General features: G+C 48.9%; 1 protein-coding gene across 2 annotated transcripts in view; it reads left to right on the forward strand.

The window, feature by feature from the left end:
* The first annotated feature begins 7,969 nt into the window (after nt 1–7,969).
* Nucleotides 7,970–18,882, forward strand: part of CYTH3 (cytohesin 3) — an 85,657-nt gene continuing 74,744 nt past the window's right edge. Inside the window, exon 1 of one of the 2 annotated variants that reach the window (XM_045813423.2) lies at nt 7,970–8,140. In XM_045813423.2, coding sequence (XP_045669379.1) covers nt 8,098–8,140 — 43 coding nt within the window. In that variant the 5' untranslated portion in view covers nt 7,970–8,097. Of the gene's footprint in view, nt 8,141–15,319; nt 16,252–18,882 lie in introns of those variants that run through there. The other variant, XM_087867191.1, reaches the window with a different exon arrangement.

Genomic DNA, 18,882 nt, shown 5'->3' on the forward strand with positions numbered 1-18,882 from the left:
AGGGAGACGGCGGAGGAATTCACCTCCACTCTGGAGAAGCCAAGAGAATTGAAAGCCTTTTAAGAAAGGAGGACACTCTCACCCTGACTCACCTGCTCCGACAGGGTGTCTCCCTGCGAAGGTCCGGGGAGGCAGGCCTTGTTTCTTGTAATTCTTCTCTCCTTTGAACTTGGAAGCGGTGGAGATCGGGGGGAGGCTGTGACTCAGCTCTCAGCCAGCTGCCCTGCAGAAGAGAAGACGCCCGGGGCAGTGCCTTCTGCAGCCGGACGAGAATGTGATTCTTGTGTGCTGGCTTTCCAGGCCCTCTCACTCACACACACACACACACACACAAATCCTGCCTGCCTGAGGGCGTGTCCCTCTTTCCTGGGGTACAAGACAGTTCTTCAGTTCCCAAACAGATTCTGGAATTCGCTCTCCTTGGGAGGGAGCCCCGCAGACTGCCTGAGGATGGGGGAAGACTTCACCTCCTCACGACCACGAAAAGGCAGATCCAGACAGTAGAAGTTTCCTGGGGCTGCAGCCCCAGATCATCGCGAACTGGGTGGCTTCAAAACACCAGAAATTGATCCTCTTGCAGTTCTAGAACCAGAAGTCCGAGATCAAGGTGTCAGCACGGCCAAACAGTGCCTCTCTCCTGCCTTTCGGTGGCTCCCAGCAGCCGTCGGCTTTCCTTACCTGGTCGCTGCACCCCACCCCGTCTCTGCCTCCGGGGCCCAGGGTCATCTTCTCTGTGTGTGTGTGTGCGTGCCCTCACTTTCTTATAATCCTTATAAGGACCCCAGTCCCTGGATTTAGGGCCCACCTACTCCAGTATGACCTCATCTTAATGAATTACATCTACAAAGACCCTACTTCCAAATTCAGTCGCATTCTGAGATTCTAGATGGACATGACTTTGGGGGTTGGGGGGACACTGTTCATCTCAGTACACAAACAGAGACTCCAAACGGCAGCGGTGATCCAGAATTCCAGACACACGAACCTGATGTGTACACACGCAGATTCAAAGCCAGAACACCTGCGCTCCCCTGTTGCTCCTCTTTCAAGCACTACTGCCTTTTGTAGGAATTTTTAAGGCTAAAACTTCCACAGCTCCCTTGTGCCCTTTCCCAGGCAACACGACCCTGCCCCCAGGTAACCACTGTGCAGTTGGGGTCCTCTGGGGAGCAGTTAGCGGTGCAGGGGTTCATTGCGGGCAGCGTAGTGAGGGCCCTTCAATGCATTCATTGCTAGTATATAGAAATACAGTTAATTTTTATGTTGATTCCGTGACCTTGCTGAATTCACTTATAAGTTCTCGGAGATTTTTTTTTTTTTTTTTTAGATTCCTTGGAATTTTGTATTTGGACAATCCTGTCACCTGTAAACAGAAACACTTCCATTTTTTTCCCTTGTCATCTCAGTGCCTTTTATTTCTTTTCTTGCCTTATTGTGTGGGCTAGAACTTGCAGTGCTGTGTTGAGTGGCAGTGGTGAGAGTGGGATCTTGGCTTTGTTCCCAGTCTTAGGGGAAAAGCACCAGTCTTTCAAAGCTGAGTGTGCTATCAGCTGTAGGTTTTTCATAGGGTTTTATTTTTTTTGTTAGATTTTATTTATTTGAGAGAGAGAGAGTGTGTGCACACGAGTAGAGCAAGGGGAGGGAGAAGCAGGCTCCCCACCGTGCAGGGAGCCCAGATGCAGGGCTCGATCCCAGGACCCTGGCATCATGACCCAAGCTGGAGGCACTCAACTGACTGAGGCACCAGGCACCCCTGTACAGTTTTTTAAAAAATCAAGTTGAAGAAGTCCGTCTTTATGCCTAGTGTCTGAGCATTTTTTATCGTGAATGGGTGTTTAATTTTGTCAAATACTTTGTCTGCATCCATCGATATGATCATGTGATTTTTCTTCTTAGCCTGTAGATTACGTTGAATGACTTGTGACTGTTGACCCAGCCTTGCAACCCCAGAATAGATCCCACTCAATCCTCGAATTATATACATTCTTCCATTCAACTGCGAGCCCACCCATTGATTTAAAAACTTTTATTGTTTATTTATTTTCCATCCTAAAATTTGTGTTTGGTTCTTCTTTGTACCTTCTATTCCTTTGTATATTCTCTTCTATTTTTGCATTTGTTTCAAGTGTGTTCATAATTGCTCACTGAGTGTTTTTCTACTGGCTGCTTCAGAATCTTATTCAGGTAACTCCAACTTAATCTCTGTCATCTTGGTATGGGCATCTATCAATTGTCTTTTTTCATTCCACCCACGGTTTTCTGGTTCTTGGTGTGTGAGTGATTTCCAATTATATCCTGGACTTGTTGGTATTGTTATGCAGTCTTAGATAAATATTCTGTTTATGCCTGCTTCCGCTGACACGTCCAGCAAAGGAAGAGGGGACTGCCTCCTCTTTACTACTAGGTGGGGGTGAAAAATCCAGGTTCTCCACTTGGTGTCTGTGGATATTCTGGGTTGGGGAAACGGGCACCTTATTACTGCTGAGTGGAGATGGAATTTCAGGCTCTCGCAGGCCTCTGCTGATACCACCACCTTGGCTGGGTCGAGGGGCTGGGTGCTTCATTATTGCTCCCCACATGGTCTCCCCTGATATTCAGGGACCAGGTGGCCTTGTCGCTGCTGGTGGTCAAAGTCCTGACTCTTCCCTAGACTTTTTCTGACATTGTCCTAGTGGGGAGAGACAGGGACCTCATTACTGCCTGGCTGGGATGAAAGTACAGGTTTCCTATTTGGTCTTCTCTGTTACCATTCTAAGAGGGGACATTGGCTTGGGACACTTCCTTTCGGCTGGAGGAGGGTGAAGGCCTAGGCTCCCGGCTTAGTCTTTTGCTGACATTAGTGGGGCTGGGGCTGGCTGGAGTGCAGCCTTGTCTAAAAGTCTTCTGCTTTGCTAGGCTGCACTTTTCCTGATCCTTTGGCTAGAGAGAGCAGGCTTTTGTTGGGATCTTTCTCCATCTATCTTCTTTCCTTCCTTCCTTCCTTCCTTCCTTCCTTCCTTCCTTCCTTCCTTCCTCCCCCCCTTTCCCTTTCTTCCTTTCCTTTCCTTTCCTTTCCTTTCCTTTCCTTTCCTTTCCTTTCCTTTCCTTTCCTTTCCTTTCCTGCGCCAGTTAGTGTTTCTGGGTTTCTGGCTTCTCCAGCATCAAGTCTGGGATCTCCGAGGCAAAAAGAAAACCCAAGGAACTCACCATCATGTCATTCCTTTGGTCCCGAGGTGCCTAGTCTCTCTGTCCTCTTCTCCTTTCACTGTCTACTCTGTGTTTGGTTCATATACAATGTCCATGGACTTGAACTTAGCGGGAAGAACAGGGAAAAGGACTTCTAGTCCACCTTTCTGGAAACAGAAGGCTTTCTAAACTACATTATTTTTAACAATGAAATTGATCAGGATGTTTGGAATCTGCCCCCTATGTTGTTAAAGGAGGGGAGAGAGATTGAACTTTGTATCATTGGGTGCCAGGATGGGAAGACATACGATCATTTCATGTTTTTATTCCAATGAATTAGGAGTCCTCAAGAGTGTGTTTGCATATATGAAACCTTAATAACACTCCTTACATGCTAAAACTGTATTGATCAAACAGCAGATCTCAAAAAATCAAACTTATATGATTAATCTGTTATTGAGGGAGAATATTTGAGCGGGGTGTGCACACCAGAACCTGCCCCCGCCCCCGCCTTTTTTTCCTGAGAAAAAGAGCTTTGCCAGCTGTAATGGGGGGAGGGGCGTAGTGAAGGTTTCAGAAGCTGTATTAGTCACTCTGGGTGCTGGGGACTGACATGTCCCTCATCATAAGTCGTTGACTGCTGGCTTCTGTTCATCCCCATGGCCTGCTTGGTGGGGTGCCAAGGAACAGATTGTTGAATGAATAAAATGACATCAGAAAGGGGCCACAGAGCCAGATTCCTCTATGCATCTGTACATGTGGGACTGTGGCCATAAGAACCGAGTTCTTTAGAGGACTGTTAGGTATGAAGCGTGGGACAGTTCATAAGCAGAGGGCATGGAGTGTGGCAAGGAACATTCCAGAAGGCAGACACGGAGGAAAAGACAGCGGTTAGAAGGTGGCAGTGACAATGGGAGTCCTTACTGAGATGCAGCTTTGCCTCTCCGTCTTGTCACATGGATTCTGCCTGGCTTGTGCAGGAGCGAGTGTGGGAACTCAGTTGATGACAAGCATCAGTGGACGCTTGCTGTGCCATTTCTGATGCAGAAACTAGGGCACAGAGAGGTGAAGCAACTTGCTCAAGGTCACACAGACAAATGGCGGTGCTTGGGCCGTCTGATTTTAGAGAAGGCATTACCCAGTTACCAGAGGTCGTGCGCCGTGATACATCATGGCTGGGACCTAATGACCTTACTGGGTTTACGTGGCTTCTTCACAAAGGCAGGGGGTGACCAGAGCTTATGACCCTGTAAGTCAAAGTGCAGAATCCCATTTACTCGGGCACAAGGTATGCCCTCTGGGTCACACAGCAGTCACTGGTGGGTGTTGTTCCGTCACTTGGCTGCTGGCTAAGAGCTCACTTTCTATGCAGAGGACCATCATCAAGGACAGATGTTCTATGTCCTTATGTTTGTCGTTTTCACCCTTTTTCCTTTTAATTGCTTGTCCGTTAGTACATTCTGCACCCCAGGAGGGATTTCCCTGATAAGTTCAAGCTGCACGCTGCAGACTCTGACCAACTTCTGAAGCGGACCTTTTTCAATGGGGAAAAAAAAGTTTTTGTTTTTGTTTTCGGTAGGTCAGGGATGTACTATAAAAACGACGAGCTAGATAAAAATAATCCAGTTTTTTATTACTATCGAAGACACCTTCTGTGTAATAACGCTTCATAGTGATGTCACCTTGAATGTGCATAATGCCTTTCTTCCCAAAGACAAATAGCTTGAAGCGGTGGCCAAATGATTTCTTCCCAGTTTACTATGAACACAAAACCTGACTGCCTTTTCAAGCAGAAATGCAAGTTGCTAATCAGCATAAAAGGAATGAAGCTGCCCTCGGTAAGGTGAGGCCAGAGAAGCTCTCTGTCCGTTGTGTGGATTCCAGGGGAGAGGACAAGACCAGGGTGGACTGCTTTAAAACCTGGGAAGAGAGGCGGAGGCCGTGGAGGATGTGATGTCTGGGCTTTTGAAAATTTAATGAGGATGTGACTTGACACTTGGACCCCTGTTGTTTGCCTGGGCAGAGTGGAGAATGCTAATCTGCACAAGATCATCTCTATTCCAACGAGATGTTTTCTTTCCAAGATGAGATTTGATTTCGGAAAACATTATTTTCCTTTCGTGACCATGAGCTGACAGTGAGCCGGCCCCTGTGTGCACCGCGCCCTCCCTGGACTGGACCAGACCCCCGAGCAGATGTAATTGATTAGTGAGGTTCCCATCTGCTGACAGTCTCTGCTGTCTCTGCTTTTCTTGACGGCCATCAGAGGGGACAGGAGAGGCTCTGGGCAGGCTCTGAAGCAGCCGTAGCTCGGGCCGCTTGGGCAGCCTCTTTCTGGCTGAGCAGGACACCAGGCTTGGCAGGGTTCTGGCTCTTGCGACCTTAGTGCCGGGAGAGGACATTTCTGTCCAATTTCATGGACTTCCACTTGGAGGATGGAGATGAATGTACAAAGGAGAAGTCCTCTGACCTTTCCGGAATGTGCACATTCTTGATTTCTTAAACTATTTCTGCAATGGTCAGAGGGCTGATAAATGGGTTTCAACATGTTTTCAAGATGCCTCCTGCTTTTGGTGGCCTGTTCATTCGGGAGCAGTAACGAATGCCGTTCATTTCTCCCTTTCTCTAGCACGGCCAGGCCCTGCGGTGGATCGTGGAGACAGATTAAATACAGACTACAGTCTCAGTCTGAAGGCGTTTCAAGGCTCCAAAGCCAATCCACAGGAAACAGCAAACACTGTGAAAAAGTCTGGAAATAGGGTAGGACATCAAAATCCAATTACAGATTTATTTGTGTAATTTTTTGCTTAATGGCTGTAATCCTTCTCTGCCTTAAGTCCCCTGAGGACAGGGACTGACTTGATCTTTTTCATCATCATATTCCCAGCACCTGGGAGAGTGCCTGGGATACAGCAGGTGCCTAAATATTTATTGTCTGAGTGATTGCAACGGGGTTTTGGGTTTAACACTTGTTATCTTGGAGCGATGTCTGCTGCACGAATTGTCTTCCTTACAAATTCATTTGTAAAGCTTTCAACTTCTGAGGGCACCACGCACATGCTGGACATAAAGTGAATGCCTGTCTTAATGGGTAACTAGGATACTTAATGTTCCTATATGTAGGGGCAACTTGCATGTGAGCAGATGAGATAAATGCTATCTTCGTGTGATTTAAGACATACTGGAGAAAAGCACCCCCCCTCCCATTTTCCCATTAGATAGTGATTTCTTTGAGTAGTGAAGGTTTTGAAGTCTTCTAAGTTCTCCCTTCAAGAACAAAATGACCCCCTAAGCCCGTATTCCCCCAACATTGTTGCAGGCTTTGTCAAAGTGGAGGTCCAGGCTCAGCTGTGGGGATAATGTAACATGCTGCTTACAAATAACTGGGCCATGCTTTCCTCTGATGGGCGTTGTCTTAGATGGACATCAGAGAGGAATTTTCAGATTCAAACTTTGAGAGAAGCCCCTTGGATCACACGTTGAGAAACCTAAAGAATTGGGAATTTAACATTTGAAGGCTTTTATAATTGATAGTATCTTTGAGTTCAAAGCTCCACATATCACATTATCAAGTTCAGCGTGTGCTGTCATTTTTCTCAGTAACCATGCGGTTATCTTCAAGATAACCAAGCCGACAGGGACAAGATCAGGAAGCCAGATCTGGGGGCCAGGTCTCAAACCTCCATCTCCTGACACCCAGACCCCTTCTCTGTTGCCCGTTTGTTACATAAGCTGCCAAATATCTTCTCTGCTCCCAGAAATGTGCTCTGTCACTTGAGAAGCGCTGGAATGCTGGGTGTTTAATTCTTGAGGTCATTAGGAGATTGAACCCTGGAATCATCCCACAACCTTGAACAAAAAGGTGAAAACTGTCCACTTGGATGAATGACAGCAGAAGGATCCTTTCACTAAACAGGCCATTTGTAAATATAAAACAGTTGCTGGAAAATTATATTAGAGATGAATTATCTCCTCCATTACAGAGTTTCCTTTTCTTTAATGCAATTTAGTTCAGGCTAGATGAGCAGAAGGGCTGGGGAGGGGCCACATTCAGGGCTTCGGGGGAGTTACTGGAAACAACATGCCCAGCGAGGAAGGAGATTCAGAGAAGATCTGGAGCAGGACAAGCCGAGGCCTTGTGCCCATGAGGCCTGCGCTTAGGACCCTGGCTGTGCCCACGGGAAATTGAATTCAGGGCTCCTTCGGCATCATAAATCCAGGGCAGCTGGTAGCTCTCCAAGGGAGACTGGAGAGACACCGCGAGAGCATCTGAGGCCAGCCGGCCCCGCCAGCCCCTGCAGAGCGCGCTGAGGGTGGGCCCCAGGTGTGCGGGTTTGGGGTTCGGGTCCAGCCTGACACTTTGTTAATTTTAAAGTGCGCTCGTCGCCAGCAAAGGATCGCCTCCATTATCCACCAGAAAGCTGAAAGGCTGGAATTGCTTGGAAATGCCTCGGGGCCGAAGGGGGACGGCCCGACTTTGAAGGCTTGTGTTTCCTAAGCTTTTTCTCCTGAGCGCACGTGCGAGGACGACCCTCGGCGCCGGGGGTCTGTAGGAGTAGCATCCCGCACCCGGGACCCCACGCGCGTCTCCAGGCCCCGCGAGGGCGGGGGGCGGGGCAGGGGTCCCGGCGCCGCGAGCCCCCAGGGTAGCGTCTCAGGCCCGCCGGGCCCGCGCCGCGCGGTCCGGGCGGGGCCGGGCGCGTTCCCGCGGGCGGGGCCGCGCGCCCCCGGTCCCGCCCACCGCGCCCGGGGGCGGGGCCTACGCGTCACGTGACGGAGCGCCGAGCTGCGAGCGCCCCGCCCGGCCGGAGGAGGCCCGGGCCGCGACCCGGCGCGCGCGCTGCTGGAGCCGCCCGGCCGCCCGCGCGCTCCGCACCCGCGGCGCCCACCGCCCGCGGCCCCGGGCTCGCCGGCAGCGGGAGGGGCCTCAACATGGACGAAGACGGCGGCGGCGGTGGCGGCGAGGGCGGCGGCGGTGAGTGTCGGAGGTGTGGCCGGCCCGACTGGCGGCCTGGGGCGGGGGTCGCGGGCGCGCCGGACCGGAGCGGGGCGGCCGGACGGGGGCCCAGGGTCTGCGGTCCGGGCAGCGTCGGTGGCTGCTGGCGACCGCCGAGGCCCGCGGCGCGCCGGCGGGGGGCCGAGCGGAGGGGGCCGGCGGGGTCGCCGCCGAGCCGGAGCGGGGGTCCGGGGCGAGGCCGGGGTTGCCCGCGGCCGGGGCGGCCTGGGGACTCGGAGCAGGGCTCGGGAGTCGCCCTCCCGGGGTGGGGGACCTTGGGGGCGACCTTCCCCGCCTCTCGTCGCCAAGGGCGTCCACGCCCTCCGGAGCCCGACCGCAGGAGGCTGACCCCCTCGGCGTCTTTTCTCAGGTGGTGGGAAGGGGGGTGTCCCCGGGAAATGGGGAGGGGGAAAGTTTCCAATTGGGGATTCTCCGGGTCCAAGAGGGGCGGGTGGGGCGACAGGGTTGAAAACCGTACCAGCGTTTCGGGCTTTGGGTCAGAAGTGGTCACTGGGGAGGCTTCAACGAGGAGGGGGCAACCAGAGCACACGCGTTTTATGAAATAAGGAACGTTACAGGATAAGCCAAAAAAATAAGTCCGAGCAGCCGAGGGTCGGAGTCGGGAGGGACAGCCGGCACTGAGGTGAGACCAGAAAACCGGGCTGCCTGCCTGACGTGCAGTTACCCCTTGCAGGAGGATTTGCATTTGTTGTAGATTACTTAGTGGCATGCAAATTACTGTTGTGTCATGCTGCGAATTATGTCTGTACAGGGGCATTACGCGTGTGTATGGAGGGGGTCGTTGCCTTGGAAAGCGGAGGGTTAATACCCCTATCATACAGGGACACCCGAAGTTTCTTTACTTTTGCTACAGATCTCCTTTATGCTGACAGACCGAATCTTCAGAACCCCTGGTAATGAGGGAGCATTTTGAAAAAAATCTTAATTACAGGCTGCTGGAGCAGCTGCCTGTAAGAATCAGCAGTATCGAACGCTTTCAGGTTGAAGTGGTTAATCAAGGTGCCTTCTAGACTGTAAGTGCTGCCCAGCGGGAAGTGTTTGTGCCCCAAGGAGCGATGCGGCTGCGATGGTGGGAGGTTGGCACGCACTGTGGCATTTGGCGAATTCAGTTCTCACAGTTAAAGCTAGGGGTAGCACTGTGGCATCGAGTGGGTGTGTTGTTTATGAAAGAAAGTGCTGTGGAAAGAAGGAGCCCAGTTGCAAGCCCTCCTACAGCCAGGCTGTCTGTCTGAAGATTCTAAGCAGTGGATTCTCCGTAGATACCCTGCTTCCTGCCTGTCACGATTTGGGTAACAACAGGCATGTAGCAGTTTTTCCTTCTTAGAAAATAAACCACCATAATATTTAAACATTTGACATTGCTGGGTTGGCGATTTTGCTTGGAAGGTGTTTCCATCTCTGAATACAGAAATGTAGACGGCTTGAAGGTAAAAGCAGATGTAAAGATTAGGAAAGGAAGTCAGTGTGGCCCAGCAGTTTACAGATCTTGAGTACCATAACAAAGGATGTTATCAACTATCCAAAGTCTTAAAACTTTCTTTGGGCTCTTAATTTCAAGATTGTATTCCCAGGAGAGATATTTAGGGGGGAAAATTTTTCATGCCCAAAGATGGGCATTACACTATTTGTAATGGTAGAAAATTGGAAATAGCAGTGCCTAATTGGAGAAAGATGGGCTAAATCATGGGAAGTTTATTGATGAAATGTTACAACCATTGAGAACAAGCAGTTGCTTTATATAGCATGGTTGAAACAATGTAAAAACCGGTGATATCATGGATATTTTGTTTTCTTTGTATATTTCCATTTCTGGAATGATGTGTATTACTTTCAAATTTGAATTAAAAAAAAAAAAAAACGTAAAAAAGTACCCTGCATTGGGAAAGGGGTGTGATTGTTTTTAATCTCCCTGACTAGAACAATCAACAATGAGCAGTTATTTGTCTGCTAAAATGCCTGGCAGCATGGTAGGTGCTGGAAAACAACTTTTAACTTTTATCGATAAGGTTTACTATCTTCCTTGTATTGTAGAAGACACTTCAAAATAAATTTGGCAATCTTAGAATAAGTATTTTTGGATAGGTGAGAGCCTTAGAGTTTTGAAATAAGAGTCATTGAATACATTTGATGTGTTTATATTTAACTATTTTTGGAGGTTTTGGAGCTAACCTACCTCTTTAAAGTTCTTTGCAGTTATTACTGTCATTTAGATTTAAAAAAAAATTCTTTGCTTTAAAACTCACACGTTTAAAAATAAAGTTCAGCCCTTTGAAAGAGAATAATTTCAGTTGCCAGTCATTTGCCAGCCAAAAGTAAAAAACTTTGTATATATTTTTAGAGTATGGGATAGAACTTTGAACTGTACATGGGGAAGTCAGCCGCAGCTTGTTTACAAGATAGGGTAAATAATCTATTCAAAGGGTACTTAGGCACGGAAGATCATTTCAGAGCTCTTTTTTGCTAATTTGTGAGTAGGGTTAAAAGACTTCAGAAATGATTCTGACTTGCTATTTTTATAATTTAAATTTTTGCCCCGGGGTATTATTTGTTCTTTCAATGCAAGATAAGGGGAGAGGATGGTGGTGTGAATGGTAGGAAGGCAGTTCTAAGGAGAAACGGGGAGGGGGGGGTACAAGATTACAAGAACACATTGTTACTTATAATGTGTGCAGAGTGTAGTTAAGGTATTTTTAATTCCTTCGGGGCTTTGTTGCGCACAGTTTTTCTAGAACAGTTCTTGAGATTTGTCTCTACTTGGCAGGTGACTGGCTAGTTTGGCTCATTGCCACCATCTTAATGCTCAGTTTGGGAATCTGCCTGATTGATGTTCCCGAATGGACCATCTGTGGCAGATGAAGTGAATAACTTTACTGGTTTTCCCCTCTCCACCCCCAATCAGTGTAGATGAGGATTAAGCGTGTGCTTCACGTGAAGAGGTGCTCCGCCTCCCTCCTAATGAAATAAATACAAATTAAGACCAGGTTGAGAGCCCACCTTTCACCTGTCAGGCAAGCAGGGACCCCCCCCCCCCATGTTTGAAACCATCTGTTGGCGGTAGGAGGGTAAATTAGTTACAGCGCCAGCCTGTATCCTGTTGGCTCAGATCCATCGCTTGCCCTTCCCCGGCCAGCCGGTCAAGGGACTCACCCCTGCAGGCAACATTTCCCAGACCTTTGGGTCAGCTGGCCTGGGGCTAGGTTTGGCGGGTGGGAGCCTTTGGCGGGGGGGGGGGGGGGTGACTGGAGGAAGGGGGAAATTGGGTTCTTGCTGCTCCTCTTGTTCTGCTTCGGACCCTGTCTGGCAGTTGCCGGGTTTCCCTGTGGCTCCAGCTCCTGCCCATTGACGGAGCCCCCTGGGCCCTGGAAATAGCGCTTCCATTTGGCCCTCCAACGTGGAGATAGATGGTAGCAGCTTCTTGCTCTTGCTGGTCTCTGGGTTGTCTTACCGTTTCCTGTTTGACTTCTCAGCCTTTCCATCATGCGTGCAACCAGCCCCGTGTATGAAATTTCCTCCATTTCAGCTCCTTAGAGGGCCTTCTGTTTCTCTGGGTGGATCCTGGTGGATACCGAGGCACTGGGCCGCAGCAGCTTTGTAAACAGTTGCAAGCGTGTAAATCCTTTGCGCCTGCGCTAACGGCTCTCGGCATGTAATCTGCCAGGTGTATTTGAGCATGTCGGAGATACTCTAGGTACACAATTATTCACTGCACTGTTTGTGATAGTGAAAGATGAGGAATAACTCGCATCCACCCTCAGCCTTATATCCAGACGGTGAATGAAGTCGTAGAAAGGAGTGAACAAGCACTTTATGATGTTTTTTAAAAAAAAATTTAGAGGGGGGAGAGCGCGCACGCATGCACACACACTGGAGAAAGCATGGGTGGGGGGAACCGGGGGGGGGGAAGCAGAGGGAGTGAGTGATCTTAAGCAGGCTCCATGCCCAGCGCAGAGCCTGATGGGGAGCCCGAGGAGCTTGATCTCAGGACCCTGAGATCATGACCTGAGCCGAAGTCAAGCGTCAGACGCTTACCCAACTGAGCCACGCAGGCGCCCCTGCACTTTATGAGTTGATGTGGAAAGATCTCCAAAATATCTTCCCAAGTTACAAAGGCGAAGTGTAGGAAACTGTGCATTGTATTCTACCATTTCTTTTTTAACGGAAGTGCCTGTGTGTGAAAGTTCTCAGGAAAGCTAAGTAAGGAACCCAGAATTAGGTTCACCTGTTTGGGGAGGGCCGCGGGAACTAAGCAGGTGCGGAATGTAAGTGCAAAGAGCCGTTGCTCCATGCCTCTTTATTTTTTGAAATTCAGAAAGGTTTATTTCTACTTCTTCCCAAACTGGAAAACAGTTTCATAGAAAAATAGTATGCTGGTAAGAAAACACCCTTTTTGAGAGTTTTTTTGTTTTGTTTTGTTTTGTTTTTGTTTTTGTTTTTTAGGGAGCGGGAGAAAGAATCTTAAGCAGGCTCCACGCCCAGCATGGAGCCCGCTTGGGGCTTGATCTCACAACCCTGAGGTCAGACGCTTCACCAGCTGAGCCATCCAGGCATCCTGAGAGTGTTTTTATGTATTAAAAAATAACAGTTTAAATGTAGAGAGTTATAAAATAGGTCACCTATATTTTCAGTCCATGTACAGGAAATTATTGTTCCTTTGAATGTTTAGGGGCATCTGGGTGGCTCGGTCAGTTGGTCGGCCGACTCTGGATTTCTGCTGCGGTCATGATCTCAGGGTCCTGGGATCCAGCCCCGCCCGCGGCTCTGAGAGAAGTCAGCTTCAGGATTCTCTCTTTCCCTCCGCCCCTTCCTCCCCTCTTTCTCATAAATAAATACATCTTTTTTTAAAAAGTGACACATAGGGGTTTTCAGAGTATGCTTAGAGCATATTCTCGAACATTGATGCAGCAAATATTGATAACGCCCCTACCAAATGCCAGGTCCTGTGCTTAGCACAAGGGTGAGTAGTGGTGAATAAGGCAGATGAATTTCCTGCATTCCCAGAGCTTTTGTTTAGATGGAAGACAGACAGGAAAGGTAAACAGACACACAAAATAATTGCAGATTATGCTGTGTTAAAGGAAATCGTCCGGTGTTGAGGGGGAGTGGGAGAGAGGCAGGGGAAGCCTGTAGGCCGGGGAAGCCTTTGAGGAGGAAGTTTCTCTGTCAGGTGTGGCCTAAAGGGAGAGTGGGACAGGCAGCAGGCTGGAAGGAGCAGCTTCAGTAAGAAAGGAATTCACATTTTGTTCTAAGCACTGGAAGCCAGTGAAGGATTCTAAACAGGGCAATGACATTTGACTTATGTTTCAGTAATTTTAGCTAGTGCTTACATAGTGCTGTCTGTGCGTGGGGTCCTGTCCTGTGTGCTCTATGTATCTTAACGTACTGTTGGCAGTTCCCGGTCAGACATGTAACATTGTCACCATTTGCAGATGAAACTGGAAATCGGAGGCACAGGGAAGCTAAGCGACTTGGGTCACATGTCACAGCCAGTGAGCGGTGGGGCAGGGGTTCGAGTGCAGGTTTCCTGGCTCCAGAGGCCACATTCTTCAGCATTGCACCCTCTGCCCTTCTAAGAAGAGTGTTCCTGGCCACTAAGTGGAGGATGGATCGCAGGAGAGGAGGGAGGACTTGAGGACCCCACTGTGGGAGTGGGAGCACTGCAGGTGTTCAGGTGAGAGTCACACGGGCATGGGGGATTGGGCAGCCAAGGCAGCGGTGACGGGAAAGAGATATATGTGGTGTGTGCGTGTGTATGGCATATCTATATAAAGACACAGAAAAGTACAGAAAACAACGAAACACTCATTTTCCCATTGCTCAGAGTTAATAGAATAGCTGCTAATGTTCTGTGACATTGTTTTAGGTCTTTTGTAAAAAAAAAAAAAAAAAATTCCAGCATTACAGGTAAGTCTCCATCTCTGCATACGGCAACATCGTTGTTGCTCTGGTGAAAATTCTGGTGCCATCTTTCACGGCTTTTGCCTTAGCTCTCTGATGTTTTCCCCGCTGTCATCCTTGTCTGCACAGCAGCCAGCGCGATCCCTTTAGAGCAGGTCATGTCACCCCCTCTCTGAGTCTGCGCTGTCCTCAGCCTAGAACCTTCCTGCAGACCGCACTGTGGCCCCCAGGACCCATCAGGGCAGGTCCGGGGGCTCTCGTCCAGGGGACTGCGAGCTTTTTCTGTAAGCTGGCCAGGTAGTAAGTAGTTTCAGCTTTGTATGCCACATCCGTCACAAATTCTTATTTTTTCTTAAATAACCCTTTAACAACGTAAAAACCATTCTTCCCTTGGGGGCCCGTCCTTGACCCCTGCTCCATCCCCTGCTCTCTCTTTGATGTTTCCTCCCACCTTCGTGACCACGCTGGTCTCCTTGCTATTCCAGGAACGTGCCAGGCACGCCCTGCCTCGGTACCTTTGCGCACACTGTTCCCCAGCGAACTCTTGAGTATCTGCTGCGTGCTTTCTGGCTTCATCCAGCTTTCTGTCCGCGTGTCTGCTTCCCTCACCAACCCTCTAAAATAGCCCCCCAGTGTCACCCTCTTCCTGCTCCCTAACGCGTACCACCCCGTACCTATTCCATACTTGTACATTGTCTCTTCTCTCTAAGACGGTGAGGTTCACGAGAGCGGGAATATTGTCTGCCTTTACCCGTGACTGTACTCCAAGACCTGGAACACAGCTCATAGTTGGCCTCCAGTGAATATTTGTTAAATGTCAAAGTTGAGGTCACTAGAGTGATTCCTGGTCCTACTCCCCTCCTCCCTTGTGTATTTCCTAAGGGCAGACATGAATTTGCTTGGGTCCATTGTATGATTTTTATCCTTTAGCATAGGTATGTGTGCCTATAAACAAGGTGAAGATCTCTTCTTGGTTTAAAATTATAAAAATGGCATCATACTGTCCGGCCTGTTCCGTAGCTTGCATTTGAGATTATCCACGTTACCGTATGTAGACCCTGTTTCTTTCATGGAACGGCTGTAACATCTTATTATTTATCTTGTCCCGTGTCGGACTCGGATGTAGACTTCACATTGTTGTTACATATCCAGGTGAACTCCTGGGCTTGTCTGCTCTTACAGGCTTGGGGGGGGGGGTTCTGGAGGGTAGCTCCAGAATTGCGCGTGCGGGTGTAGGCAGGCTTCTGGTTTCCTTACCTGCTGACAGCTCGCTTTCTCACTGGGGGGCATGGTCCTCAACTCTGGGCGTTCGTCAGACTCCCGAATGTTGGCCTGCCTCCCGAGTGAGAAACGATGCGTTGCTTCACCAGTGACGAGGTGTATTTTGGAGAATCAGATGGAGGTGCTGACAGCTGGGAGGCTAGAGGGGCAGCAGTCGTGGAGGACTTCCAGGTTCGGCTCGGGTGACAAGGTGGTGATGCTGGTGTTGCTGCCTGACCACGGGAAGTCTGGGGAGGTAGGGCTGCGAGAAAGCCATTCGGAGGATTCTTTTCTTTGTTTGTTTGTTTGTTTGTTTTGTCAAAAATGTCATTACTTGGGGGCGCCTGGCTGGCTCAGTTGGTTAAGCATCTGCCTTCGGCTCAGGTCATGATCCCAGCGTCCTGGGATCGAGTCCCGCATCGGGCTCCCTGCTCGGCGGGGAGCTTGCTTCTCCTCTCCCTCTGCCGCTGCTCTGCCTACTTGTGCGTGCTCTCTTTCTCTCTCTCTCTGTGTCAAATAAATAAATAAAAATCTTCAAAAAAAAAAAAACTGGTTCCTTTAAAAACAAAACAAAACATGTCATTACTTTGCCCTCACTTTTGAAGAATAGTTTCACGGGTGTACGGTTGTAGGTTATCGAGTTAATTTCTTGCAGTGTTTTGACCCGTCGTTTCATTGCCATTGGTTCTGTTGAGAAGTCCGCTGTACGTGTCTTGTTCTTTGGAAGGTAATGTCTCCTCCCCCGCCCTTCCCCCCTGCTTTGGCCGCTTTTAAGAGTCTTCTCTTTGCCTTTCATTTTCAGCTGTTACTGTGATGTGTCCAGATGTGGTTTTCCTTGAATCTGCCCTTGCTGGGATTGGCGGTGGTGGTTCTGCTTTTTGGTGGTGCTGTGACAAGACTTAATCTTACATTAGGTTTGGAGAATTGCTGCTCATTATCTCTTCATTCGCTCCTTTGGCTGCATTCCCTGGCTCTCCTTCTGGGACTCCACCTTGTCATCATGTCCTGTGTGTCTCTCAAACTTTTCTCTGTGTTTTTCATCCTCATCTGTCCATGCTTCCCGCTCAGTATTTCCTTCTGACCCGTATTTCAGCGAACTGATCCTTTCTTCACCTCCAGCCTGCAATGAGACCCATCTCTTGAGTTCTTAATTTCAGTTACTGCCTTCTTCAGCTTTGATTTTTTTTTTTTTAAGATTTTATGTGTTTGAGAGAGAGAGAGAGCACGAGAGAGAGGAGGGGCAGAGGGAGAAGCAGACTCCCGCTGAGCAGGGTGCCTGACGTGGGGCTCGATCCTAGGACTCCAGGATCATGACCCTAGCTTAAGGCAGACGCCTAACGGACTGAGCCACCCAGGCACCCCGATTCTTTTTTAGATTCCAATTTTCTGCTGAAACTTTTCATCTTGTAAACTAATTTCCTTGTTCTATTAATCACAGTTATTATAAAGTCCATGTCTGAGAATGTCAATATTTGATAGCTCGTGAGTATATTCTGTTGTCTGTTCTACCCTTGGTTTTCAGTCATGGGGTCCTGACTTTAGACATACCTGTTAATTAACTTGTAGACAATGAGTATGGGAAGTTGTAGAGATAATCTGGGACTCGGGCAGTTCTCCTCAAGGGAGGCTTCTGGCAGGCAGTGAAGGTAGGGGAACACCATGTTAGACTTGTAAGCATTGGTTTGCCCCCTCCTGATGTAGCTCTCTGGTGGTCCCGGCTGCAAGCGTGGGTGTTTACTAGGCTCCTTCTATCTGGCAGCCCCTCAGCTCTCCCCCAGCCCCCTGAGGCTGCTGGAGGCTCTGCCGGCCTACTCAGACTCCCCACCACTTGTTTTGGCTTAGCTTTTTGGCCTCTTGGCTTCTGCAGTGAATTGGCAAACGTCTCAAGGAGAAAAGTGGCTCCGATTGTGGGCTCGTCTCTGCACTTGCCTCTGGGATCTTGGCCTCCTGAGTCCGCCCTGCATTGGTAGCTCCCTGATACCTTCACACAGTTGTTTCTTATCATTTGTTCAGCTCTTTTCGTTGTTCTTGGCAGACGGGTTGGTCTGTCACAAACTAGTCAGCTTTTACTGGAAGCATCGTCTCAGGGGTTCAGTTTTGGTATTTAGAATTGGACAGGTTAGTGCGACGTCCCAGTGGAGATGGTAGGAAGGCAGGTGGCTGTGAGAGTCGGTGGCTTAGAAGACCTGACCAGGTGGGAGATAAGCGTTGGGAAGTTCATGGGACTGGATGAAAGAGATCACGTAGGGGAGAGAGTCGAGAGGAAGGGGAAAGTCCCAGGGCTGGGGACAGCCCAGCAAAGGAGACCGGGAAAGGTTAGCCAGTGACGTCCCAGGCTCCTCGGAGGTTGTGCGGTTTGTGCAGAAGTTAAGGGAGGAGCCGTGTTTTCAGGAGAGAGGGTGGTCAGCTGCACTGGAAGCTCTTGAGAGGTGCACTGAAACAGGCTAGAGAAGTATCTGCTGGGCTGGGGGAAAGGGAGCAGGCTGAGGAGGGACCTGGAAAGGTGTTTTCTTGCTTTAGGAAAAGCCTGCCCTACGCCCGTGGGTGGAAGTTTGCCCCCGTGATGAGAACGGCAGGAAGGCCGCTGGGGTGGGGCTCGGTGAGGGAAAGGCGTGTGTGTCTTGCCTTGAAACGTTTCTTACGTAAATGATTTTGATAAAGGACCAAAGGTAATTCACACCAGGTGAGTTCACACAGTGTTTTTGTTGGCATGGTCACGCTCTTAGCGTAACTTCGGGAGAGATGGATCAGCCTTACAAAGTTGCTGGCAGATCCTTTAGGAAGCAGGTGTATCCATTTGCTGTGAGGCGGGACTATTGAAACATGTGCCTTGAAAAGACAGGTTTTGTCAGAGTAGCCAAAAAGCTGCTTAAAATAGAATCTCTTTTGGAGCTGTGGGAGAAGAGTAAATCATTTAAATCAGAGTAGAAGATCCATAGCTCTCCAACCTGATTTTTGAAGTTAACCAAACTTACCAGCGTCTTGTCGGCTCCCCGATTGATACAATAGACGTCGGATTCTGGAGGGGTTTATAAGGTGGCTGGAGATAATTCTGCAGGCATTAATTGTGGATAAATAGACTATTCTGTAAATATTAGACTCACCTGAGTCAGGTTAGTTGTCTAAGAAGATTTGGTAATTTGCTTTCACAGAGCAAATTTACTCTTTGAGCTGACTTAGTTTTCAGTAAGTCACCAGGAGCACTGTTCAAATAGTAGAAAATAAGTTCTGTCTTCAACTCTGGGTTTAAGGGTTATTTTAAATTACTGTACTCTTCTTTTTGAAAAACTTATTTCTGTAATTAATAAAAGCAGCAGTTAGCTATAAAACTGGACATTTTGATGATGACTGAAAAGTATTTCCCAATATCTAGATAATTAGTGATTTTTTTTCAGTTTTCATCCAGATGTTTGGCAGCGTGTAAACCCAGCCTTACTGCAATTTTCTAATTCACTTTCATGGGAACATATAATATTCTCCGTTTATTTTGGACAGCAGAGTTTCCTTTTTCTGTGGACAGATACATATGAAACACATGGTCTTTG

This window comes from Ursus americanus, chromosome 2 (genome assembly GCF_024610735.1).
Source record: "Ursus americanus isolate L20-20 chromosome 2, mUrsAme1.1.p, whole genome shotgun sequence".
Lineage (NCBI taxonomy): Eukaryota > Metazoa > Chordata > Mammalia > Carnivora > Ursidae > Ursus > Ursus americanus.